The 24,673-nt window shown below is 41.5% G+C and overlaps 4 protein-coding genes and 1 long non-coding RNA gene across 5 annotated transcripts; 2 read left to right on the top strand and 3 right to left on the bottom strand.

Moving 5' to 3' along the window:
* On the top strand, window positions 1–2,999 carry LOC135346828 (uncharacterized). The gene is made up of 9 exons (XM_064544578.1): window positions 1–96; window positions 157–196; window positions 248–377; window positions 437–669; window positions 865–1,197; window positions 1,248–1,862; window positions 1,925–2,002; window positions 2,055–2,127; window positions 2,184–2,999. The coding sequence occupies exons 1-9, from the start codon at window positions 74–76 to the stop codon at window positions 2,909–2,911; spliced, it is 2,253 nt and encodes a 750-aa protein (XP_064400648.1). The 5' UTR covers window positions 1–73; the 3' UTR covers window positions 2,912–2,999.
* A 105-nt stretch (window positions 3,000–3,104) lies between these two features.
* On the top strand, window positions 3,105–11,314 carry LOC135346833 (uncharacterized). Its single transcript, XR_010398112.1, has 3 exons — window positions 3,105–3,350; window positions 8,258–8,480; window positions 10,634–11,314. It is a non-coding gene; the product is annotated as an uncharacterized LOC135346833 (long non-coding RNA).
* Window positions 5,197–6,508, bottom strand: LOC135346831 (Krueppel-like factor 13). Its single transcript, XM_064544581.1, has one exon. The coding sequence runs from the start codon at window positions 6,433–6,435 to the stop codon at window positions 5,332–5,334; it is 1,104 nt and encodes a 367-aa protein (XP_064400651.1). The 5' UTR covers window positions 6,436–6,508; the 3' UTR covers window positions 5,197–5,331.
* Window positions 6,638–20,270, bottom strand: LOC135346829 (G-patch domain and KOW motifs-containing protein-like). Its single transcript, XM_064544579.1, has 12 exons — window positions 20,094–20,270; window positions 19,757–19,965; window positions 19,224–19,363; window positions 18,896–19,002; window positions 15,569–15,774; window positions 14,978–15,039; window positions 14,300–14,359; window positions 11,070–11,209; window positions 10,577–10,862; window positions 10,291–10,360; window positions 9,557–9,642; window positions 6,638–6,874 (listed from the first exon to the last, which is right to left on the bottom strand). The coding sequence occupies exons 1-12, from the start codon at window positions 20,216–20,218 to the stop codon at window positions 6,743–6,745; spliced, it is 1,623 nt and encodes a 540-aa protein (XP_064400649.1). The 5' UTR covers window positions 20,219–20,270; the 3' UTR covers window positions 6,638–6,742.
* A 48-nt stretch (window positions 20,271–20,318) lies between these two features.
* Window positions 20,319–24,673, bottom strand: LOC135346830 (target of rapamycin complex 2 subunit MAPKAP1-like). Its single transcript, XM_064544580.1, has 18 exons — window positions 24,534–24,673; window positions 24,305–24,401; window positions 24,110–24,238; window positions 23,927–23,982; window positions 23,680–23,819; window positions 23,571–23,624; window positions 23,483–23,516; window positions 23,126–23,202; window positions 22,917–22,983; window positions 22,615–22,673; window positions 22,437–22,480; window positions 22,138–22,244; window positions 21,874–21,975; window positions 21,565–21,662; window positions 21,457–21,511; window positions 21,180–21,271; window positions 20,731–20,875; window positions 20,319–20,534 (listed from the first exon to the last, which is right to left on the bottom strand). Exons 1-18 carry the CDS (start codon window positions 24,604–24,606, stop codon window positions 20,407–20,409), a joined length of 1,557 nt encoding a protein of 518 aa, XP_064400650.1. The 5' UTR covers window positions 24,607–24,673; the 3' UTR covers window positions 20,319–20,406.

The raw sequence follows: 24,673 nt of genomic DNA, 5'->3' as shown, positions 1-24,673 counted from the left end.
GTCTGCAGCTGCATGTACCGGCCTCATGTAAAAAAGTATTTGCATTTCAATCCAGCTTCAACAAGTACCTAAGATGAATTGGGTCGGAGGAGCAAGGTAGTTGCATCTGCTATATCTGTGTGTATGCTATTACTAAATCTACCTTGCATTTCACAGAAGCAGACTTAAAGTCCCCAATGAGAGAAAACTACAGAAGGTGAAGAAGTGTGTATGTGTGTAGAGATGTAAAGACTTGGTGACACAATAGGAGCACTTTGAGAGGAGGCGACTAGATACCAGGTTGAGTCGAGGCCCAACACTTCACCAGTCATCAACTGCTCCAGTCAGTAAAGACCTTCTCTTTCTTAGTAAAACAGCTGAAAATGACTTCAATGACAGTAAGTTAATACTTTATAATAATTATAGCCTTGTTTTAATGCTGTTGTATTCCACCCAGGGTCTCCCAGAGCAGTCCCTATTAGAGTGAACCTTGACTCTGCAGCCAGGCACCCCAGCATGAGGGACCTAGAGCTGCCAATGTCTCCCATTGAGAAACCATCTGTCCTAGAGCTGGCAGACACTTCAGTTATCTCACTGGATAACAGCTTCTATCGACCTCCATTGAATACTGCTAGCATACCCAGAGTATCCACAATGAAGCTGCCTCGAGGCCCTGCAGCTAATCAGAGGGTACTGAAACTCCATACGTGTACATGTGGAAAAATATATAGAGTCTACTATTATACGTTGTCTTCTACCTACATGGAGCCCCTAAAAGTTTTATGCGTTTAAATTTGTGATTCAATCTCTAGCTACAAATGTTTGTGTACTCAGCTCTTTTATTATAAAGGTGGTGTGCTTTATAGTGTATGCATTGACACACAGAGAGAGGACAGGATGGATGTATCCTGTATGACCGAGGCTCTGTTTGCAGTGTCAAGACCCCCACCAGTACAAGAGAAGCATCAGTCCACAACTGATGGGAGGGTACCTAATAACCAGTACTCACTGGACTACCTCCTCAATGCCTCACAAATCAAGGAGAGCCACTTATCAAGGCCGCAGAGAGCAGAACAGAATCAACGCCCCTCTAAATGTGTCCCGAGACATGCAGACGAGTTGCTGTGGGCTAATCTGGATGGAGGGCTCGGACGTAAGAGAACTGCTCCGTCAGCAATTGAGAGTGAGACTAAACGAGCAGCAATAAGGCCACAAAAGGTTCATACAGTACACAACCTCATTCTTATTAATTTTTATTGTTCTCTTAGGATCTTGGCTACGATTTTGGTGGATGGATGTCGAAATTCAAGACTGCAGCAAACCATGCCCCAAAGATGGAGCTAGTGCATGACAAAGACGCAATGCTGGAGATATATTATGCACCAAAGCAAACGACAAAAATTGATTACACTAGTCTGTTTGATGGTCCTCCAGGAGAAAAACAGCAACAAAGGAAGAAAGAGAAGCAACCTCGACCACGTTCATCACTGTTAACAGAGAATCCGTTCTCCAACCATCACCTACCCTCACCAAAAATGAAACCAAAGAAGCCTCAGAATCCAATCAAGCAAGAAAATAATATTATTTCCAGACATTCTGACGTTACAATACATAACGAGAGTATTTTGGGCCCTATCAAGAAAAAACAAACTGAAAACGAGCAACCATTCATGAAAAAAGACAAAGCTACTGCATTTGAGATGATGATGTCATCGTTTGAAGATAGCCATTGCGATCAAGGGAATGATGTGGAAGATGTGATTGTTGGGTTAGTACATTCGATAGATACGCCAGCAGAAATCTCCGTAGAAGATACATCACAAAAAAAGAATCAGCATTCGCGTTGGAAAGATTTTGTGTCTCTAGGGGAGTCTACATCTAAGGTACGTAGAAACAGGCCCAAATAGACTTTGATCTTAGCAATTTTTTCTTGTACCTAATGCAGGAGAGGGCATGCGATAAGCTTATTAATAAACTATCAGCAAAGGAAAAGAAAAATATGAACTGCTCTGCTTGGGAGGAGGTGTTGTTAGCCTATATCTTATTATACATGCCAATTATTTTTGTTTGTTTAGCTGGCATGTCTAGAGCGGGAGGTGCTCACTGGATTGGACACTTGTACACAGGAGCTGACTCTCAGTCCAATTGGTATATTCTAATTGCCGTATAATTGCGTTTATTGTATATAGCTATAATGTATGCAGATTGCACTGAAGACCCTATTATGAGAATAGTACCTGACGTGACTGACAAGATTCCTCTGATTATGTGCCCATTCGACAGCAGTCAAGAATCATCTCTCTCAGCGAATTCACACTCAGAGAACTACTCACAATCTCAACGCAAACCTCCCAACCAGCAAGAACCTGAAACTACATGCTCACAAGGTGAAACGAAGTCTGCAGAAGATGCGAAATTGTATGTCCCCAGAATTGCAGAGAATACAAACACCAGCTGTTCAGTTACTGCTATGGACACCATAGAGACAAGAGTACCATTACCACCTGTTGTCAATATTGTCAGCACTACTGCAGAAGTAACGAATGTAGCTGTAAACGACTATATTAAACTTTCTCCAGTATTTGAAAACTCCGTCCCTGCGAAACTTTTTGCTACTTTGTCTACTCAGACGACACCCAGTGATGTTTACCATTCCACTACTACCAAGCATCAGGAACAACAAACGACTTCAGTAGCGAGCACACGATCCAGCCCCATGGAGGTTACACAATCCCGACTACCTGAATCAGCTAGTCCCGATGTGAAGAAGGAGAATATGTCTTTGAAGAATGCGTCTGTTCAAGCAGGACCCAGCAATATGAGTGAACTTACTGCACTGAAAGAGGAAGTGGATAAACTACAGGAGGAGCTCAAATCTGCTGAAAGTACAATTGTGTGGCTGTCACTGATGATGAGAATCAAAGACATTTAACTGGACTCTAACTAGATCTAGCTATAGATGCTAGCTATGGCTGTGTGTATTATGAATAGTTGATCTGTATGTCACGAGTCTATCGTTCTCATTGAATTCAGTTACTTTCTTATGATGACGAGAACTATAGCTGCTGTGCTGCAGACTGAGTGGGGGAGGGGCTGGTTGGAACGCCCCCCTGTTTAGACTCTACCTGCTCCGCCCCCAAATCAAGCTGCAGCAGAAGACTAACCGCACTGAGCTAGCTGCAGCTGAGTACTATTGTAGCTAGTTAACAGGTACCTAATACCTCATGCAAGCTAGTATTGGTGCTCTGAAGAAGTTTCTATTTTTAATAAGGCAGAGAAAAAAGAGAGAGCTGTTTTGTGAGTAATTGAATTAGGAGCAGACCAGCCCCACCCCCCTTCTGCAGGACCCCAGGGCATTTCTTCAGAATGAGGTAAACTACTTTTCTTAGAATTTCTGCAGCATCTGTATACCGTTTAGAGCCTTTTCTCAAGAAAGTGTGCTTTATTATTTTCAAAGGAAGGGTAACTATGAAGCTGCATGGAACAGAGGTCTACTGGTCCTAGTTAATAATATTCATGCTCTGCCCAGAGAGCTCAAAATGTATGCATATTCAAATGAGCATCATGCAGTAGTAGCCCCACCCCCTCCCCTTTTAAAGGGGGTGACCCTGATCCATTAAGTAGTTGGTTAATTCATGAGTTCTTGTGTGGTATGTTGCATCTGGTGATTTACGAGGAATTCAACAGGGTGGACATTCATAGCTACATGTGCACTATGCATGCGTAGGTTGTGTTGCTGTTTTCCCCATAGCCCTCAGTCTAGCTGATAAGGTCCAAGTTTTTCGTCTGGGGACTTCCCATTCATGGTACATGCATGGTACATGGTGTTATCAGATATGTGCTGCATGATGCACTGCAGAATAAGGAAATGTTGACTGCACAAACTAAAATTCTTACAAATTGTGTTGAGACAAAATTAATGTTGTACATACATGTAGCTGGAAGACAGATAAGATGTTGTACATGAATAGCTAGCTGGAAGATAAATTGACGTAATTTCTTTAACTTAATTATATGTTTACATCTCATAAATAGATTGTAACGTATAATAATAACTTTTCCTTGTAAGGAGGTTATGGCCACTACCCGAAGATTCACAGCTCCAGAACTATAGCCTTTTGATTATTCATTTGGTAGAGAATGCAATTCTACTCACCCCCAGTGGATATTGGCCGTGAATACATGCCACATGACTCATGAGCATATACACAGCGGTACTAGGAGCATTGTGTGACTGTGGTAGGTCGATCACTGACCCTTTGGCTGTTGAGAAAATATGCAGACATACATACATGAATACAGTATAGTGTAACCTCACTTTTAAAATGTGCCTTCAATATAATAATTAGTTGACCAATTTGCACTGCATTAATAGCATCATGCAGGAGTGCAATTGATAGCATGATGTACTTCTTCCTGACTATAAACAGATCATGCATAGGTAATCACAAGTGCAATTAATATTATGCTGCATGCATGGGAAGGGCTTAGTCAAAGAGATTGTTGTTATTTTGGCAGCTAAAGTAATTGAATTAATGTGGAAGATGAGCATAATAATTTCAAGGAACTATATTGCTTGAGGATACAAATCATGTAATGTTGCTAGCTCCCAGGCCCTCACCCAATGAAAGGTGTGATCTAGCCACCCGGTATAGATCACAAAATATCTACACACTGGGATTTATACTGTATCAGGCTTTACGCTATATCACATGCATATAAAATGTATAGATGTAGATTCTTATAGAGATTGCCTTAATTATTAATAATCATGTTCTTAAAAGATACATACACACAAATTTATCGTTCCCAGTCAGCTATTCATAGAGCAATAACAACTTGATGTTGACTGGAATGTTATAAGGTCATTCACAACTGCATGCATAATTATACTAGCTACCTGCAAGTATTTAAATATCACCATTTTTTGACCTTAAAAAAGTTCTTGGAAGCATGTCGAGTAGTACAGTTCAAAAATAAGTAGTAATTGCCAAAAAAATATATACCTGTGGTATGTGGTACAAAACTGTTAAAGTCATGTCAAACGAAAAGTCACCATAAAGTCACCATAAAGTAAATTGTTGGTTCCAATTGAATATCTGTGTCAATGATGTACATGTGAATGTTGCGTGAGTCATCTACCTGTCAAGTTTTTGTCGTAGCGAATGACAAGTGAAATAAGTTGCGTGAGGTATACAAAAAGCAATATAAGTGATGCTTTGCATTAGATTAGCTGGGCACGATCAGGCTGCCGTCAAAGTGCCGATCAAGCCAAACAAAAACAGTAATAATAAGTAACAAAAGAAAGATTAACATTCAAACTCAACCGAAAAATCAAAGATTTGAATTCACCTAATTGCTGTGATCGGAGAAGGGAGATGAGAGAGGAGAGGATCCTTCTTCAATGCTTGAGACAGAACTGATTCTCCTGCCTCTGGCTCGGCCACCACCTCTTGGCTTACGAGGCTTAAGATGAATCTTGACATGCTTGGAGAGATGATCAGATCGGGTGAATTTCTTCCCACAGATGGTGCAGCCAAATGGCTTCACACCAGTGTGCTTTCGCTCATGACGTGCCAGCTCATCAGATCGAGAGAACTTCCATTCACAGCCAGGCCAGTTGCAAGCAAATGGTCTCTCGCCGGTGTGTCGCCTCAAGTGGGCCTTCAAGTGGGAGCTTTTCGAGTAGACTTTGTCACAGCCTTCATAAGAGCAGTAGTAGACTTTTGAGCCGTCAATGTAGGCTGTGTTCTCACAGTCAGAAATTGTTGGCTCTCCGTTTTCATCGACCTTTCCTGCAATTTTGGCACATCTCACTAAAGAGCTCACTCCATCAAAGTCTTTTGATGTCGAGGACTTCCTTCGTGGCTTGCTCTTTACATTACAGCGTCTCCTCGCAACTGGGGCCTTGATTAGAGGAGGTGGTGGTGCAATTCTGATCTCAGTTTCAGCTCCAATTGGAGGTGGAATGACTTCCTCAGGAGTGTGAGGAGTCAAACTCAAAGAATCCGTTCCAGAGCTGTGATCAGATTCCAAATCCATGCTGAAGTCGAGGTCTAGGCAATGCAGAGATTTTAGGAATGTCTCTCCGAATGCCTGTTCGGCTTCTTCAGGTCCGATAGCCAGATCGCTGAATACGTCATCTCCGAGGCCTAGCAAGTCGTAGTCGGTTGGGCTGTAGGGCCCACTGGTGCTGCTTGAAGTGCTGAGATGGCGATAACAGTTTGTGTACGGATCCACAACTCCAAATGGATCGGGTACCATGTAGCCAGTCTCAGACATCATTTGCATTTGGCCATGGTGATAAGTTGCAGGCATGCTGTTGACTATCACTTGCTGAGGGATTGGAGATGGAGGTGTAGAGTGGTACACTGCAGCTGTGGTTGGTGGTTGCTGGAGAACGGCACAGTGTACGTTTTGATAACTCATTGGCATTGGCTCGAGTTTGCAGGCCATTCGGAGAAATAAGTGATTGGTTACCGAAAGAAGTAGTTCGAGTTTGAATGATATTGCTGCAGAACTAGTTGCCTTTTATTCTCACAAACTGAGCCATGCGCACTAGCCGCAAAAAAAAGCTTAGAGGTCTGGATTCGAGGCTAAGGTAGCAACAACTTAGCAACAAATTTTACCACAAACATGCAATCATTACTGCTATTAGCTGTGTAATGAAGAACAGTAGAATGCCAAAAACATAGCCATAAATAGAATTGTAAAAATAAGAGGTCATACATCATTGTATTAATTATGGTGGTAAAGTTTCTGTTCACATATCATCGTCAATTGTTCCTGTGTATTCACAGATATTGTCGAAATCGACTTGCAGTACTTCTTTACTCAGGGATAGCTCAACAACAGCTTTGGCCTTGTGACGATCTTGGTCCATAATTGTAGCCACCTGCAGCAAAACAGTGATCATGAACAGTTCAATTAATGACAACCCACTATAAAATTATATCATTGTGTGCAGTCAGTTATTGTAGAGCACATCTAAGAACTCTGCTACGTAGCTTGCAGTGCCATACAATACTGAGTGACGCGTACAGTTCTAGCGATAGTATAGAGACAACAAGACTTTGTATCCCTCTAGCAAGTTGATTTTGTCCTTAAAAGTATATACAGTGATGCCTACCAGCAAGGGGTGTTGTGTCAAAGGGCTTAGAAGGCTAGATTTGCTTTTAACAGCCATAAACTTGTTTGGGCTGGCAACACAGACAGTTTCCGTTTTAATTTCTGTTTCTAATTCATCTCCTTTATCATGTAAACTAAGTAAAAAAAGTAGTTCAGCCGGCGTCCCGACCTTCTGCACAAACTAGAGTCCTAGTTGCGCGCGCTGGAGTCTCGACCACCTAACCTCCCGCTCCGAAGCCCCAGTAATAGCACACACGTGAATGTGGCTGACTGCAACAGAAGTTACATAACTTGAACAGTGGATCTAACAAGTAGGTAGGGCCATCCATATAGTCTTTTAAAGGCCACCATACACCAGGAGACTTTCTGGAAATCTGTTAATTGCCTACAACGGGGCCAAAATAAAGGCAGTAGTTATGAGGTTTACGGCCTGAGGTGTTAATGAGGTAAACGCACCCATCACAGGTGTGCACACGCCGAAAGCTTACAAACAAACCTAAAAAACCGAGACACACGTTTGAATCACACACTGATAAAACAGACACTAAGTAGTGCTAATTGACTAAATGATGTAACAGCAAAATCTTCCCAGCAAGAGGCCCTTCAACAAATTAAGGAGACGAAACCTTGTAGTACCACAACTCAACCAGCTACTCACAAATTGTCTCAAGCACCCCATACACTTCAGATAGGGCAGAAATACTATAGTTTACTACCAACCTCTTGAGTCAAGTGCTTGTGTGTATATAGCAACATGCCCAGACACCCGGCAATACAAACAAGCTAAGCGTGTCCAATGACACTTGTGGTCATACTCTGTAGTAAATACGAATTTTGTGTACTTATAACAACAGACCGTAAAAACAAAGCACAGATTTGAAATTTGAATTCAACATATGTTTAAATGTCACTAGGAGACAAACTGATTATGCCATTTCGTTTTCCTACCATTTAAATACAAAACCAAACATTAATCGTTTTACATATCAGCACTAGTTATCAAGCAATATGAGCACAGAGACAATTTTAGCAATTTTTTAGCACTTACGTACGTAAGGGATGCATATAGGGTCCTAAAACTTCTTTATCTCTACAGCCATATGAATACTTACATTATCACCCTAATCTGTTTCTACACACACACCAATAGGTACAAGCATTAAACGAAATCCTATAGTGGCACGTGTAACAACAACGGTCGAACTATCGCATGCTGTATGGCTTGCTCATCAGTTAAGGCCCGGCCAGTGACCACTGTATTTTCATAGCACAGGATGCTACATGCCGATCCCATGCCGCACATTATGGAACACCATCTATAAACAATACTCCGTTCACGCATCATCTGGCAATGGAATGTGCCGACTGATAATGTGATTATGGTCACGTTATAATTAGTATACAAGTGTACCAAGTTCTTTTGATGTGCATGGCCAAGCACGGTGTAATTGCATCATGGCTATTAACGAATAAGTTTGGGGTCCGTGGTCCACTTTGAGCAGATTGTGAGGTCTAGACCAACGAAAGACCTTGTGTAATGTGGGCCTAGGGCTATTGTTGACTGCCTGCCTGGTATGTCTGGAGCCTGGGAAGAGATAGAGACAGTAAGACGGGGCTAGGGTTAATTGTAACCTCAGGCCTTTGTGTTGGAGAGGAAGCATGCATTGATTACAATAACAACACATGTACATGCATTTACACAATGTGCACAAGTGAGGGACATGCACTGGTACCCACAGAACGAGGAGGTCCCTGTGATTAGTACGGAGGATTAGGTAGACACTGCACACTATGAATAGTCACCATCAGTTAAGATAACGCCAGCTCTAATCTACCACCATTATGGTCTAACTTTAGCCATTGGCTATGAATAATTATAACGCAAGCAATTGTACGTAGTGCAATGCTGCCGGCCTAATCTACCAAAAACCCTAATCTACCAAAAACCTGTCCTCAGCTCAGTCTTAGCTAGTACAGTGCTGTTTTCTCACTTAGTGCTGCTGTTTTCCCAGCACTAACTCTACTGACCCATAAACACATTATGTAATTAATGGCAAGGACTTAATGAATAACAATGATTTCATTATCAGGCAGCAGTTGTTTGTGTGAAATTAGGTCTACCTTATCTACATAATTCATCATCAATGAATACGTTCAGACTGAGCCAACACAACACATACAGCATGCAGAACTGCAAGCGCGGCAATAAAATCCACATATGCCACCTGCTTGGCAGGTATTGGGTCACTCGCTTGGTCAATTTTTTATTGATCATGAGAACAGATAGAAGATTGAGGTAATTTTAGCTAGTAGAGTCTAAGGGCTGGTAATTAAACTATTACAATTAACAGATAACAATTCAATGGTCGCACATTAACACTGCACTCCAGCCACATGCTACACAAGTGCAGAACTCTGTGTACAACAGCTAGTATAGACATTAATTTACCTGTCCTCTCTTGGCTCCGCCTACTATCATGACCTTTGACCTTACGGCTCGGGGAACGACCGTCTCCAGCATGGACTGTGTCACACCTGCAAATGTACACACGGAACAATGATATTTCAGTGATGATTACAGCAAGGCCTATCATTGTACAACTTCCAATAATTGTAATGGAGGTGAAGAAATCATTGTCATCTATGGTTGCACCCAAACTAATAGCCCATAGTAAACAAGGTATCTGAAGCCCTTGGCAATGGCAGCGTGTGTGTCTACACCACAACCACTTGGAAGTGTGTAGTAACCTTGAGCAGCTGTCATAAATAACACATTCCATAGTCGTGTGTTGCACACAAGGCTTGCACTTGAGTTAATGATATTCATAATGGTGTCGATTGTCTGGGTTCCCCAGTTCCCATCCTGATAAATGCCCTATCGGACAGTAGAGGCCACTTGGGGGGCATCTGTTTGGGAAGCCATTAGCTTCAAAGCAGGGGGCCTTTCACACTTACCCGCGGTGTTGGTGGGAAAATTTTTAATGAAATTTTAACACCGTACGGCCCCGGGGCACTGCACTCTTCGTTACCCAGCATTATTCATTTGCTGACACAGTATTACTTAGGTAGAGTGTGTATGGAAAAGCACACACAACTCCATGTAACAGTCTTAAGGGACATTTTTGGGTACATGACCTCTTGACTGTGTTAACTACGTAGCTGGGTACATTGGTAGCTGCCTACCTTCGAGCAGCCTCCCGGTCTCAGTCTGACAGTCACACACACCCACACTCATCACATCCAGAATTACCACCTGGGAATATGAGGAGAGCATTCATTATTACAATACATGCTTTTTCTTCAAAAAATTAATGGTCCGAAAGCAATTAATTGATCTAAACTCTATCAAAAGCTACTAAATGCACAATAAATATTCCAAATAGGTAGCAAGCATGTATGAACTAAAACTGTCTATATATATTATTATTCTGAGGTTTTCTGTAATTATGAACTTATTCTAGAATAATACCTTAGTATTGTAATATCTTCCTTTGCGATATCTCTGATCAACCATTCTCACTCGCAGGTGAGGATACAACCACGACTGTTCCCTTGGCAACTGCCGGTCATCATCACCGCGTTCTTTCTTGCCTTCTCTACTAGACCTCTCCGAGGGATCCTGGCGATTGGAGTATGATCTGTCTTGACTGGTTGTTTTAGAGTCTTTAGTACCACTTCTCTTTGGACTGCTGTGAGGAGAGCCGCTATAATCTCTGCCTTCTCTGAGACGCTTTAATGGTGGCTCCTGGGAGGACCTGCACAAGGGAACAAAAGCACTCACTCAGACACAGCAAGTGCAATGGTTGAGGGACAATGGGAGAGAAAGTGGGTTGCAAGAAAATAGGAAGTATTGATGAGAGGAAGAAATGGGAAACTCTATTGTAAACTTAGGAAGATTAATCAACTGGCCAACAAATACAATGGTACCAAATCAGGCAGCTAAACACTGGCAATCTCCTCACCTGTCCTTCTTGTTGATTAGTCCATACGATTTCCCCTGGTTACCATCAGACTCCGCCCCTCTCTGGGAGTGGTCATCTGGCGTACGAAGATATTCCTCCCTGCTCACTAACTCAAGATGGTGCTGACTGAAGCCGAGAGTCTGGATGGTGATAATGATCACACAAAGTTACATAAGAAGAGAACACATGTTTATGTACAATAAAACGACATAATACTTGTGTACAGTGGAAACTCTAATATAAATTGAGGAACGAAGTTTTGGCCGTTAATTCAGAGATAAAATTTGTTGAGAGGTTTTATACACAAACTCTGTTGATTTGGAACCTACAGCTTTCCTATCACAATTTGCCTTTCTTCCACAGGCCAGAGGAAGTCGTTGGGTTCCACTGTATACCCGAAATTAGGACTTCAATTAGTTATGTACATCCCATAAATGCATGTGTTCTGATAAACGAATACAACATGCAGTAATCTACGTATCGCTGGACCGTTACGATGCTAATGCCCACAGGGTAAATATCGACACAGACAGAGTGTGATAACTAACACAATGGGACAGGTGTCACAACAGTACCCGACAGTGTTTGGGGGTGGACACAGTCCCTGCACATCTCACCAGCCCCTCCCCTCTTCATGGCACCCCAGGGACACTGTTATGTAACAGCTACAGGGATACTAATCAGACCGTGGCATGATAAGGATTGTGCATGTTGTCAAGGCTGTACAAGTTGTGCAGCTACTGATCTTGGGGGTGGGCATACAATACATACAGTAATTGTAAGTAGGATGAGCATGGTTGTTCATGATCAATTAGAGCAGTTCTAAACGCTGCCAGCTCAGGAAATACATAGCCTACACAAACTGTACGCTAAGAATACACAGTCATGTGACTATCATGTGACTCAAAGCTTGCAACAAACGGTACAATTCACTGCATTTAAACGTAGGCATCATCTAGGAGACGTTGGCTAAAAGCATCCATTAGCACACGCAACAACATTCATAGTCCATAATCAACAACCATAATTTGTATTCATAGAGCACTGAGATAAGTGGACGTGAATGGGACACAACAACTCTGGTGTTTATGGTTACCAGCCTCAGGCAATGTCATTCATAGGCATGAATATGGGCAGCTGTCAGCTTTCATCTGCCCAGGCACTCACACTTCATGCATCCACACGGCTCTCATGACATAACATTATTAATATAATATCCTTGACCACTAATGACAATGGCACAGGTGGCGATCGAGGAGATACTAATTCTCAGATAAGCTCTTTTTTAATTTTATTTCTAGCATAATAATTATTAATTAAGTTATGGGCTATAGCTACAACAAACGCGTATGTATGTATGTATGCAACTATGACATAACAAAATTACAAGACTTGAGGCTATATTATAAGAGGCTGTGCAAATAATTATAATGCATGGTCTGTGTTGAGTGTTGTTGCATGTACATGTCATGATATGCAGTATGTAAAACCATGTTATTCTAGTACCAAGCACAGGTGTCAAGGCAAGCTAGATCCCAGCCTTCATTCTGCCACATAATGACTCTAGGGGTGTTGATCTAATTAATAGATAAATGATTGGAATGTTTTATAGACAATAAGACGACCCAAACACACACCTAACACTGAGCCAAACACACACCTAACACTGAGCCAAACACACACCTAACACTGACCCAAACACACACCTAACACTGAGCCAAACACACACCTAACACTGACCCAAACACACACCTAACACTGAGCCAAACACACACCTAACACTGACCCAAACACACACCTAACACTGAGCTTGCATGTGCCATGTAAGTAAAACAAAAGAACAGAGAGGTCATACAAATAGTGAAGGGGATCCACTGGACTTCAACTCTGCACTCAGGAAACACTCGGGATCAGCCAAATTCCTTGGAATACACGGAAATGTGGTGATCTCAAGTGTTCCCGTTAAAAGGAAATCTGATTATTTCGTCCAGTGGGGCTATCCCCTATTGACCTTATTTCTGCCCAGGACAAATTAATAATATGTATATTCTACAGTGCTCCTTGAGTGTTACGTTACTGTTACCATAACTACAGGTTGTGTGATGTACACACACGCACTGCAGACAACACGGTTGCCGCTTGTATATCTTCACCTATCTGCTCTGATCATTCGGATGTCCCCATACTGTCTTAAAAATGAATTAAAGAAGCAGCAGATACATGTACATATTGAGATCATGCATCATCATATGTACCGCCCACATTAAATAATTAAATTAAACCACAAATATTTCCAACAGGCGTTCTCTTACAAGTTGAAAACCACTCAAATATACAATTACATTGTCTACCAGCCATCTGTTGTGAAAGCTGAATATACTAAAGGTCATTCTGAAACCACAGCAGCTGATTGTGTGGACACGAGCACAGAGATCTGATAGTAGCAGTGGTTGTCAAGCTTGACTGCTTTCTCTCTGATACAAAAGCCGACGGGTCAGGAGATAAACTAACGACACCCCTTTAGGGAACGTATCTACGTGCCAATCTCCCTCCAAAAACAATAGTATGTACCTCATGGCTAATAGTGATCATTCAAGCATGAAACTTTTTTTATGTTTTTTTTGTGGGGAGATAATGGAACCGATAAGCGATAAAGAATAGCGTACAGAGTACAGAGTACAATAGGAACGCCATCTGACTGTGGAAAATGGCTACTACTCACTCGAAAGTGACCCCTCTCTCTCTCTCTCTTTACTAGAGGAACTGCAGCCCAAATAATGAGGAAGAGAAGTGTTTATTGACATTTAAATCATGTTTGCCATAAATATTGCAATCTGATTGGCTAAAGGAAGTGTTCTATCCAACTTAGAAAACCATGTACTTACTTAGAAAATCATGTAGCAAAGATTAAATAAGAGCATTCAAATCTGATTGGCTAAATACTCATGGTTGCTATGATCTAAAATGCTTAGACACTGTTTAGGAAGTTTCCACATGATTTAGAAGTCCTCAGGGCTAGTAGAACCTTCACTGCGTTCGGGATACTACAACCAGCCCTTTGGGCTTTTAAATCATGTAGAAACTTCCTAAACAGTGTAAAACTATTATACGGATTTAACTTGCAAGCTATGAATAAGTTTTCCATACTTTTATCAGTGATTGAATGCCACTGTAACACAGCTACCTAGCTTCCTGCTATATGCATCTTTCGAATACAGCAGTTGACTCACCTGCCCATTGATGGCCATCTTCAGCACCACTCCGCCCGTGTCCTCATCAGCTCGGACAATCTACACAGGTGGGAGAAAGGAGGAGATAAAAATAATTAGCTGTTGGGCAGATGAAATTAACACCATCATGTACCTATAGCAACAGTAGCTGCCGTCGGTTTACAAAAGAAGATTGATTTTTGTGTAATTTATGTTATTCATGAAGGAAACAGCTTCTAGACTTTGACATAGACTTTGACATAGACAACCCCCGTAGACTTTGACATAGAATTGAAAGTGCGTACACTCGGCTATTATATTTACAGCTGTGTGGCCTACTAAGGTCCTGGATACAATCTACACGATCTCAATACACCGCCCACTAGGGCCCGATCCCTGGGAAAAAGGAGTTACTTCCTTTCAACTCTGAATGGAAGGTTTCAGTGTACATGTAAGTAACAGTAGCAATCACAACCACTGGAATGAAGGAGTCATTAACTATCAGATGGACCCCCTATGCTGTCTGACCCTGTTACCATACGAGACACATACACAGACGCTGACAGATCAAAGACAGTTAAAATATGCTTTTTCTAATCGGATGAAAGGTCTTAAAGCAATAATAATAATTAGAGTTGGGTAACAACAGAGCACATACATGATAATAGCCGCAGGGTACACGTACTACGAACTACAAACCTTTCCACCGAGGTTCTTGTGGGGCCCCTTCAGTACTCGTACATAGTTGCCAACCACGAAACCTAAAGCAGAGACAATGGTATAAGTAACCACAATGTTGTTTTTACTGTGGTCTCAAGCCAATAAAGGCAGCCTCATATCAGACTTATTAAATTTTTTTTCACTTTTTTATGTTAGGGCCATACATGTACTTGGCGATTACAGAAATGATGTAAGAGCAAGGTTTGTAGAGACGGTAATTATATGTACAATTACTTGTTCGGGGTCTTTGTGTGTGTCAGTACACACACGCCCACACAATAGCTACATGTCGCTATGTAGACGTATAAACAGGTGCTGTACGTGTATACAGTGTTTGACCAAGATGTGCTCAACTATAGAAGGTCGAGTATAATTCAGCAGTGCTATATATTATTGACTACCGATAACACATGCCTAACATGCATCCAATCTAGAGAGTGAATATACACAAACGTGTGAGTAGTTGCACTTCAATGATCTTAAGATGGTGCTGTGGGTGAAAGAAAGAATAACATATTCAAAAACCCCCAAATTATTATTACAATAGTAGGAAATCATCATGTTGTTCACCTTGCAATGGTTGATCAGGTATCTCTTCTCCAACTCTTTTGTAATATTTGACCCGTCCATCTTTGCCAACGTATGGTCCTTGCCTCTTCTTCTCCTCCTCCCCCGGCTTCTTGATCCTCCGCTTTTTGTCAGGGGGTGGGGCTCTAGGCATGGCTCCAAGACCATGACGACCAATCCTACCAGTAAATTCAATCGGTTCCACTAGTCTGGAGAAAAGTGATTATATAAGTATAGCAGGTAATTTTCGTTGGTGAACATTTTTGTTCTGACTACCCATATTTTGTTTTAAATATTCGCACAGAGCTTAGGATATGATCGTATGACATAGAACCTCTTGCCGTAGACGCAGTTTTAATTTTCCGATGATGAGCTACGTACAATATGAAAAATACAGAGCTAGCTATATAGAGCTATACACCTAAAACAGCTGTCGCTGCTTGTACAAGCAAGGTGCAACAGCCTTGGGGCGATGGATTTGAAATGTATTATTTGGACTTCCCAGGAGGTTGTCCACCCAAAAATTTTTGTTTATTATTATACACAAACTATATACTGAGCTTGAATGGCTATCAGAGCTCTATTTATAAGGATGGACAGTTTCAATATTTTGTGGTGCCAGCATTAATGATATTCATAGCTAGACAACATTCTTCACCTCTTTCACTTATCATGTACATGTACAGTGCATCCTTATGCTTATTCTATTGTTGAGATATCACTGAGAAACCATATTCTACTATTTTCTACCGTTTTGATGACGCTTTAATCGTTAGCAGCTTGTGATGTCATCAAAACGGTAGAAAATAGTAGAATATGTAGTTTTTCAGTGATATCTCAACAATAGAATAAGCATAGAGGATGTTCTTGGTATCAAAATGTAGCCCATTTATTTGTAAACTTATTAGAGAACTTTTAAAGCTAAGCTATAAAATTTTCAAAAGATATTACTCTAACTAAAAGTGTACCTAAAAACCAGTAAATCATAGACACTGTGAACATATGTAAGACCTATAAAGAGATGGTCAGGATACCTAAACCATTGAACAATTATGTGATGAAGTCTAGGACCTTAGCTGTACAAGATTACTGTGTTATTACTCTAACCGATTACCCACTATAACAATTTGCTGTTGTTCTATTAATCACCACAAACCCACCACCTTATGTTTCCATGGAAACATTTTTGAGTATGTTGTAGCGTGGTCATTCACCTACATATTGGTATCAACACCATTTCTTAGAAATGTTCCAATCGAAAGATATTTACATTTAAGTACAGCTACTTAAAAATTTCCGATGATGAGCTACATACATTATGAAAAATACAGAGCTAGCTATAGAGAGCTATACACCTAAACAGCTGTCAGACTGCTTGTACAAGTAGCCTCGTTCCCAGGCCTTACTTTTTCTTGCTGTTGTCACTGCACTGTTCATCCATAAACATAAGAAAGACATAGTGAGGCAGCAAAGAAAGAAATGGGCGTACAGTTAAGAAAAGTAAGGCCTGGTTTGGGAAATCGCGTGATCCACAAGGATTTTTATGAACGTGGGCGATATGTAGCCCACAATCGTGACGTAAGGTATTCTCCCACGCATTCCGAGTAAGACTGTACTGTACTGCACTGAGACAACCACCAAGCTGTGCTGCAAGTCAGATCAGACTGAGAGAACCAGCGTGGCCAGCTCTGGTGGCAGTAGCTACCTGCTATATGATAATGATGACTAAGCTATTCTACTATAGCATGTAGAAAAACACAAGAAAAGGTAATAGTGATAGAATCTAAACACACAATCTAGACTAGTAGATCATCTAGCTAAGCCTAAGGTATAGCTAGCTATAGTGCTTGCAGTTCCAAGTCCATGTCCAGCTTGCTGCAGGCAAAGTTTTATTAGTCGTAGACCTCTGCGTGGGCAGTGCAACATCTCTAGCTCAGTATGCCCACGCTCATTTTCACCCTTCTACCACCCTTCTACCCTCACGCGACTTCCCGATACAGGCTCTCCTTTTTCCTAACTCTACGTCTATTTCTTTCTTTATTCCTCCAATTAATACCATATTTTATCTCATTGAACAAATAATACAGTATTTTATCTTATTGAACGATTGTGATAAAGAACAGAAAAAAGAGAGCCTGTGTAGAGGCTATGCACAAGCAAGGTGCAACAGCCTTGGGGCCAATGCATTTGAATTGTATTTTGGACTTCCCAGAGGTTGTCCACCCAAAAATTTTTACTATAATATTGAGCTGGTGTTGTTGTAGGTGATTCACAATGGCTATCAGTGCTCTATTTATAAGGATGGACAGTTTCAATATTTTGTGGTGCCAGCATTAATGATATTCATAGCTAGACAACATTCTTCACCTCTTTCACTTATCATGTACATGTACAGTGCATCCCGCTTAGAGAGTAGATTACCACAAATTTGTGAGTAGCTGTACTTAAATGTAAATATCTTTCAATTGGAACATTTCTAAGAAATTGTGCTGATACCAATGTGTAGGTGAATGACCAAGCTACAACATACTCAAAAATGTTTCCATGGAAACATAAGGTGGTGGGTTTATGGTGATTAATAGAACAACAGAAAATTGTTATAGTGGGTAATCGGTTAGAGTAATAAAACAGTAATCTTGTACAGCTAAGGTCCTAAACTTCCTCACATAATTGTTCAATGGTTTAGGTATCCTGACCATCCCTTTATGGGTCTTACATATATATGTTCACAGTGTCTATGATTTACTGGTTTTTAGGTACACTTTTAGTTAGAGTAATATCTTCTGAAAATTTTATAGCTTAGCTTTAAAGTTCTCTAATAAGTTTACAAATAAATGGGCTACATTTTGATACCAAGAACATCCTCTATGCTTATTCTATTGTTGAGATATCACTGAAAAACCATATTCTACTATTTTCTACCGTTTTACCATTGAACAATTATGTGAAAAAATAAACAAACCCACCACCTTATGTTTCCATGGAAAAATTTTTGAGTATGTTGTAGCTTGGTCATTCACCTACACATTGGTATCAACACCATTTCTTAGAAATGTTCCAATCAAAAGATATTTACATTTTAGTACAGCTACTCACAAATTTGTGGTAATCTACTTTCTAAGCTGGATGCACTGTATGAGCAAAACATTTACATGTAGTTTATTGCTTAGAAATTATGGCCTTGGGGGCGAGGGTACTAAATCATCTGTGAATGCCCTAGCCCTCACTCTGTAGTTGGTTAACACTATCACCCCTTGTTAGTTAGCCACACCTCTTGTTAGTTAGCCACACCCCTTGTTAGTTAGCCACACCCCTTGTTGGTTAGCTCACCCCTTGTTGGTTAGTCCGATAGCAGTTCCCTTCTCCCAGCCCATCCCTCTCAACATGGCCACTCCAAAGCTCTCAATGGGAACAGTGTCGTACTCCACAAGTGTGCTCTGTGGGGGTGGAGTTGGGGGGGGCGGGGTAACGAGGCTCTGGTAGCCATGGATACTCTAGCAATTAAGCTGCACTGTAGTACATGTAGTTCTTAAATCATGCAATCATTGCACTATTATAAATATAGTAAAAACGAACCGAATGAACTTTTTTTTACTTATAAGGGCAATTGAAGCTGGTAATTGTGTACCAAGGCTGTGACAAATGTACTGTAACACACCTGCTCAGGTCTGAGTTGAACGTCCGCCAGCTCATCCTTCTCCTTTCCCTCAACCATCGGCGGCTGGTTCTGTAACAGCAGAGGGATGACAGGATCACCACTCCCTCCAGTAGACGCTAATGCTTGAGCTTCACACATATCTGAGTGGGGATGAGGAATTGGATGGGCACATGCGCTCAAATGTAGGTGGTGCTTGATACATATACACGTACATGTTATACATATACGTCACTATCACACTGTTTGAAAGTACCACAGAAACCAACATCTTCAATAACATTTCTCTTTTAGTGTGAACCTGCTGACCTCACACTAAAAGAGAAATGTGTAACATTTGTTCTGCATGTTTGTTCACTGCTATAAAATTACATTTATTATGACTGTAGTACAGCCTATTTTTAGGAGAGGAGGAAAAAGCTAAAGTTAATAAAAGTGGCTCTAGCTGAATTCACTTCACATCAGTAAAACTTTTCAAAAATCATATCAGTAACGAACAATATCACATATACATCTCAGTATACGGATCCATTCACCTCTTATTACTGCGTCAGCTGCTTCTCTCTCCAGCTGCATCTCTTCAGAACTCTTACCCTCCATCTTGTCTGCCTGGATTTGACTGCCTTTCTTCTTGGCCTCACTAGTCAGGCCTGTCTCTTTGCTCTGCGATGTCGATGGTATTCGCCAGTTGTTCTTACCAATCATCTTGATAATCAACTCCTTCTTCTCGTGCCTGGGGAGGGTGCTGCAGTGCAGGAGGGGGAGAGGCTTATGACTTACGATATACAACCCACATGTTAGAAAACCATTATTATTTTTTAACGGCAGAGGACTTGGATATTGTATTGTACACGTGTCCCACCCTCTTTCTACCTCTTGATTTCCTTCCCCTCTAGCTCCAGAACATAATCTTTCTTCTCCTCATCTTTGCCAGCACTCTGGCTCTTGATAACTTTAGAGGGCTCTGTCTTCTTGATGGAGAATGATATCCCAGACATCTTCACTTCATACCCACAACGTTTGAGAAAGAAACAGTAATGTGTTAATTATATTGACGACCTTTGCCAAACAAGGGCACCGCCCACTAGTATTGTCGAGTTGATGTATGCAAAAAAATAATATTTTCATAAAAGTTGACCACAATTCAGTACACACACACACACACATAATTATATAAAAAAGCAGTTTACGAAGCAACTGAAACACTTTTAGAAGCTTTTCGTCCTTTGTTCTGCTCTTTCCATTCTTCATAGTCTGACTTTCCCCCACCAAAGACGACCTCCAGAATCAGCCCAATCTTTCTCACTATCTCCTCTGTAGCAAACATAAGAAATGGTGGATGAGAATCTACTACAGTATATTCAAAATGGCATGCACAGAGATACTGGTATCCATCCAGTCATATAAAACTCCACTAGACTTACTAAAGCTCTAAGTGACATGTATAGTATCCCTAAGTATATACACATGTACATCCACCTGTCTCTGATATTGGTTTCTTATCACTCACTTGCCATGGCGACAGGTGCCTCAAAGTCGAGGTGTTTGTAGGCTCCATCTTCCTTACCCACCCTGATGATCCTGAACACCACACGCTGGGCATTGCGGTCGTCAGTGATCTCACAAGCACAGATCTTCTGAATGTCATATTTGTTCTGCACGTACATACAGATACAATCAATCAGTACTATAGCAGCTATATACAATTTCAACAAATTAAATTTTTGGCGAACAGCTAGTTAGTAGAGAGTGAAATAATTAAGGCACCCTAACATTTATTATAATGATCTAGACAAGTGCATGCAGTGGAATTATCTCTCTTAATGGCTACCCTTTGAAGAAAGGCCAACTGCTTAAAACCACAGCATGGTTTTTTTTACTTTCAGTGGAGTTTAAGGCAGTGCCAGTAGGACCCATAACATCTGATGACCAAGTTTATACGTTGCAGCTAGCACTCACTGATTTCTGAGCACTCTTAGACCTGAGGATGGAGGGCAGTCCTGAGCGAGACTGACTCACTGGGTCCACTTCAATGAACTGGCCGGACACACCTGCAGACACAGTAGTGTGTACAGTACATCAACTGTTTGGCTTGTATAGCTATATTCCACTGTAGGACCATGCAAGCTAGGTAACGAGCAATCCATATAAACTAACATACTCTACATGTAGCAGAAAAGTGAAGCCAGAAATGCAAACTGAACATCATACATCTTAATGGCACAAAAGAGCTCACCTAGAAGGACCTCTGTGTTCGACCGAACCTTATGCATTTGTATCACCCTGTAAGCCTGTAATGAGATAATGATCACGTGACTTATCGGACCGAGTCTCATGACCTCACCTTGTATTGGTGACTGGTGAGCTCAGCTCGTACGTGTGTCTGACTAGAGTCATCATCGACGTCCTCCATTGGAGACGCAGGGGCTGTTTGCCGACGCCCTGAGGGAGGGGGAGGGTTTAGTATAGTGATGAGTGGGTGGATTGGCTCCATAATTCACCAAGAGTATCAATTAAGATAATTTGAATATAATTATGAGATAGATTGAATTAGAATGCTCAAACAAAGCGTGATTGTCTATTAAACGCATATACGTGTCTAGACTATATATACTCAGGTTCAGTGATGCAACCTTGATACATACATACGTACCGATGTGTTTGACGAGAATGAAGTCCATAGTTCCCTGACTCTCCAGTGTGCTGCTCAGGTCCACCACTAGTCCGGGCCGATCCTTCTTCTCCAGCTCATAACCTGCAGGAGGGAGTATACAAGATGATAGTGATGTTAAAATGTGAACTACATACATGGATTCCACTAAGTCTAGCCCTCTATAAAAAAATTGTAACAAAAAAGATATCAATAAGCAGAAACATTCAGATTGACCCCCCCCCCCCCACACACACACACACACACCGTGTATTTGCAGCCTCCTCTTCTTGATGACTCTATCAAGCAGCTCTGCCATCTCCACTCTCAGACTATCCACTGCCAGAGTGGAGAAGCCTCCATGCTCATAGTGTCTGCATGAGAATACAATGCAGTGTAAGAGTTAGTCCACGGGGGTCTGACAAAGCGTCCAATATCGTGTGGCTATGCCTATAGGCTATATACATGTACATTCAATATGCGTTCATATTATTAATGCACAGCTGAAGTAAGTAGACTTACATATACTGTAGACCAGGCTCTGCTATTATCATATAAATACTTACACTTTGACCACGAGATGTTTGGGAGGATCGTCGTCTTTCTTAGTCTGTGGGGGGACAGAAAGTGAACCATAAAAATAATTATAACAGCGTACATAGAACATGTTCATGAAATAAGCAACATAGTTACACTAACTGAATAGTACGTCTGTACAGTACACTGAAAACTAATCCTACTTACCTTGATGATTCCGAGATATTTGAACCTGAATTTGGCCACTCTGTCTTCCCTCTCAAGAGCTGTGTGTGTGTGTGTGTGTGTGTGTGTGTGTGTGTGTGTGTGTGTGTGTGTGTGTGTGTGTACGTGTGTGTGTGTGTGCGTGTGTGTGTGCATGTGTGTGTGCATGTGTGTGTGTGTGTGTGTGTGTGTGTGTGTGCGTGCGTGCATGTGTGTGTGTGCATGTGTGTGTGTGTGTGGAGGGGGGTGGAGGGGGGTAATAGCATCACAAGTGATAGCTACCCGTTAGTGGGTGTGGTACGTACGAGGTAGGTCTGTGTCAATATCACCATCCTCCTCCGATATCATTACAGAGTAATTGTCAACTGGACCCTGTGGTGTAAGAAAGGAACATTAAATCTTCGGATCTTATATAATTATGTCACAAGTCCAAGGGTTAAAGGTGAGTAGCAAAAGCAAATCTTCAAGTACGTAATATTATGGCGCTACCTATTGAGCTAGAGAGTGGACTAACCAGTTTGACGGGATCTTTAGTTTCTTCAATGTATTTCCAAAAAGTGAGTCCTATCATATCACGAATGGTGGCCTTGTCTGTGAGGGCAAAGAAATACATCACCATTCTGCCAGTGGACGTTAATGGTCACCAAACACATCTCTGAACTAACAAATAATAAATAAAACACGCGGTCAACAGTGGCTGTATTATAGAGGGTGGCCTGCTAACACAGGTCCAAACACATGCTATGGAGAGACCATTAACCTGGCAGTATTATACATAGTAGGAGAGTGACCTAGTCATACATGGAGTGGCCAATAGACGGTTTCAACTGTGCAAACCAAAGTGTGCATGAGAATATTGCTACTAACTCACGCAGTACTGTGATGATGATCGGGCGCAGGGGAGTCTATAAGAGGGTGGAGCGAGTGGTAGCATGTCACATGATCAGAAATAAAACTACCTTAGACATAGGCAAGAAAATGCGATAGACGTTGGCTACAGCAAATCCATGATTCTGAAGAAGAATAGTAGCCAGTAGCCATTAACAGTTATAGCTTTTGATTACTCACCTCGCCATTGAAGCGTCCGAATTCGAAGTAAGGGTTGGCCGATAGTTTGTTGTATTCTGCCAGCAGCTGTGCCAATCGTGAGGGCTGGGTGTCCTTTGACCTTTGTGGGATCTCTTGCCGAGGAAAGAGGGTGTGGTCCACTGAAGAGGTTGGAAAGAACGAATAAAGCGTCTGTTACTGTTACAGTAGACGAATTGCTACAAAACATGGATATTATATTACACCTATCATGACAGTCTAAGCTTACCGACTACGCTAGTGTCTTGCCATACAATGGACCGCACTTGACTCGACTTCTTTTTCCTGCACAACAAGAACCATTATGAAGCTGTGTGTGTGTGTGTGTGCGTGTAGGCGGGGGAGTTGTGTGTGTGTGTGTGTGTGTGTGTGTGCGTGTGTGTGTGTGTAGGCGGGGGAGTTGTGGGTCTACCTTCTTTGCTCGGCAATGACTTCGAACATGTCCCTGTTGTCCTTGAGGGGTGGTCTACGAGAGAGAGTGGGGCTGGCGTGAATATCAAACGACATGGCTGCATGTCGGGGATAGTTCTCAGTCGGATTACTAGACAAAGAGGAAAAAGTATGATAGGTAAAATTATCGTATCAGTGTTTTAATAGTGTGGCTTACTATCTGTGTTGCAATCTCAAGCTCTTCTTGGAGAACTTGTGATCACTTTTAATTTCATTGTCCAGATCCTCATTGATCATGATCAGCTCACACATGCCTATAGCATGGTGTAATGCAATACTCAGTTTCTAGACAAAGCATCTATCTCAAGTACTGGTCTATTTAATATATTAATAGTACCTAGCAGCCTAGCTTTTGACAGTAGAGCTAGCTGGAGTACAGTACATACCTGAGTCATCACTGGTGATGAAGGAGTGTCTTATGTGCGCTATCAGGAGCTTTGGGTCATCAAAGAAGGCCATTTTCTCTGGGCTGTACTGTTTTCCATGTGGTTGACACACCTACCTGTGCCTCTTGGGCATGGGGGGG

The sequence above is a fragment of the Halichondria panicea genome, chromosome 13 (assembly GCF_963675165.1).
Source record: "Halichondria panicea chromosome 13, odHalPani1.1, whole genome shotgun sequence".
Lineage (NCBI taxonomy): Eukaryota > Metazoa > Porifera > Demospongiae > Suberitida > Halichondriidae > Halichondria > Halichondria panicea.
The sequence above is the reverse complement of the archived record's forward strand: the minus strand, read 5'-3'. Positions and strand labels throughout refer to the sequence as shown.

Excerpts from the sequence above, each read along its gene's own strand:
- LOC135346829 (XM_064544579.1), bottom strand. The coding sequence starts at position 20,218 with ATGTCTGGGATATCATTCTCCATCAAGAAGACAGAGCCCTCTAAAGTT. Across the intron at positions 9,643-10,290 it reads GACCGGGAGGCTGCTCGAAG|GTGTGACACAGTCCATGCTG; the intron begins GTAGGCAGCTAC and ends GTACATTTGCAG. Across the intron at positions 6,875-9,556 it reads GCGGAGCCAAGAGAGGACAG|GTGGCTACAATTATGGACCA; the intron begins GTAAATTAATGT and ends GTTTTGCTGCAG.
- LOC135346828 (XM_064544578.1), top strand. The coding sequence starts at position 74 with ATGAATTGGGTCGGAGGAGCAAG. Across the intron at positions 1,198-1,247 it reads CAGCAATAAGGCCACAAAAG|GATCTTGGCTACGATTTTGG; the intron begins GTTCATACAGTA and ends TTGTTCTCTTAG. Across the intron at positions 2,128-2,183 it reads GCTGACTCTCAGTCCAATTG|ATTGCACTGAAGACCCTATT; the intron begins GTATATTCTAAT and ends TAATGTATGCAG.
- LOC135346831 (XM_064544581.1), bottom strand. The coding sequence starts at position 6,435 with ATGGCCTGCAAACTCGAGCCAATGCCAATGAGTTATCAAAACGTACAC.
- LOC135346830 (XM_064544580.1), bottom strand. The coding sequence starts at position 24,606 with ATGGCCTTCTTTGATGACCCAAAGCTCCTGATAGCGCACATAAGACAC. Across the intron at positions 23,203-23,482 it reads GATCATCATCACAGTACTGC|ACAAGGCCACCATTCGTGAT; the intron begins GTGAGTTAGTAG and ends TTGCCCTCACAG. Across the intron at positions 20,876-21,179 it reads CTAAGAGTGCTCAGAAATCA|AACAAATATGACATTCAGAA; the intron begins GTGAGTGCTAGC and ends ATGTACGTGCAG.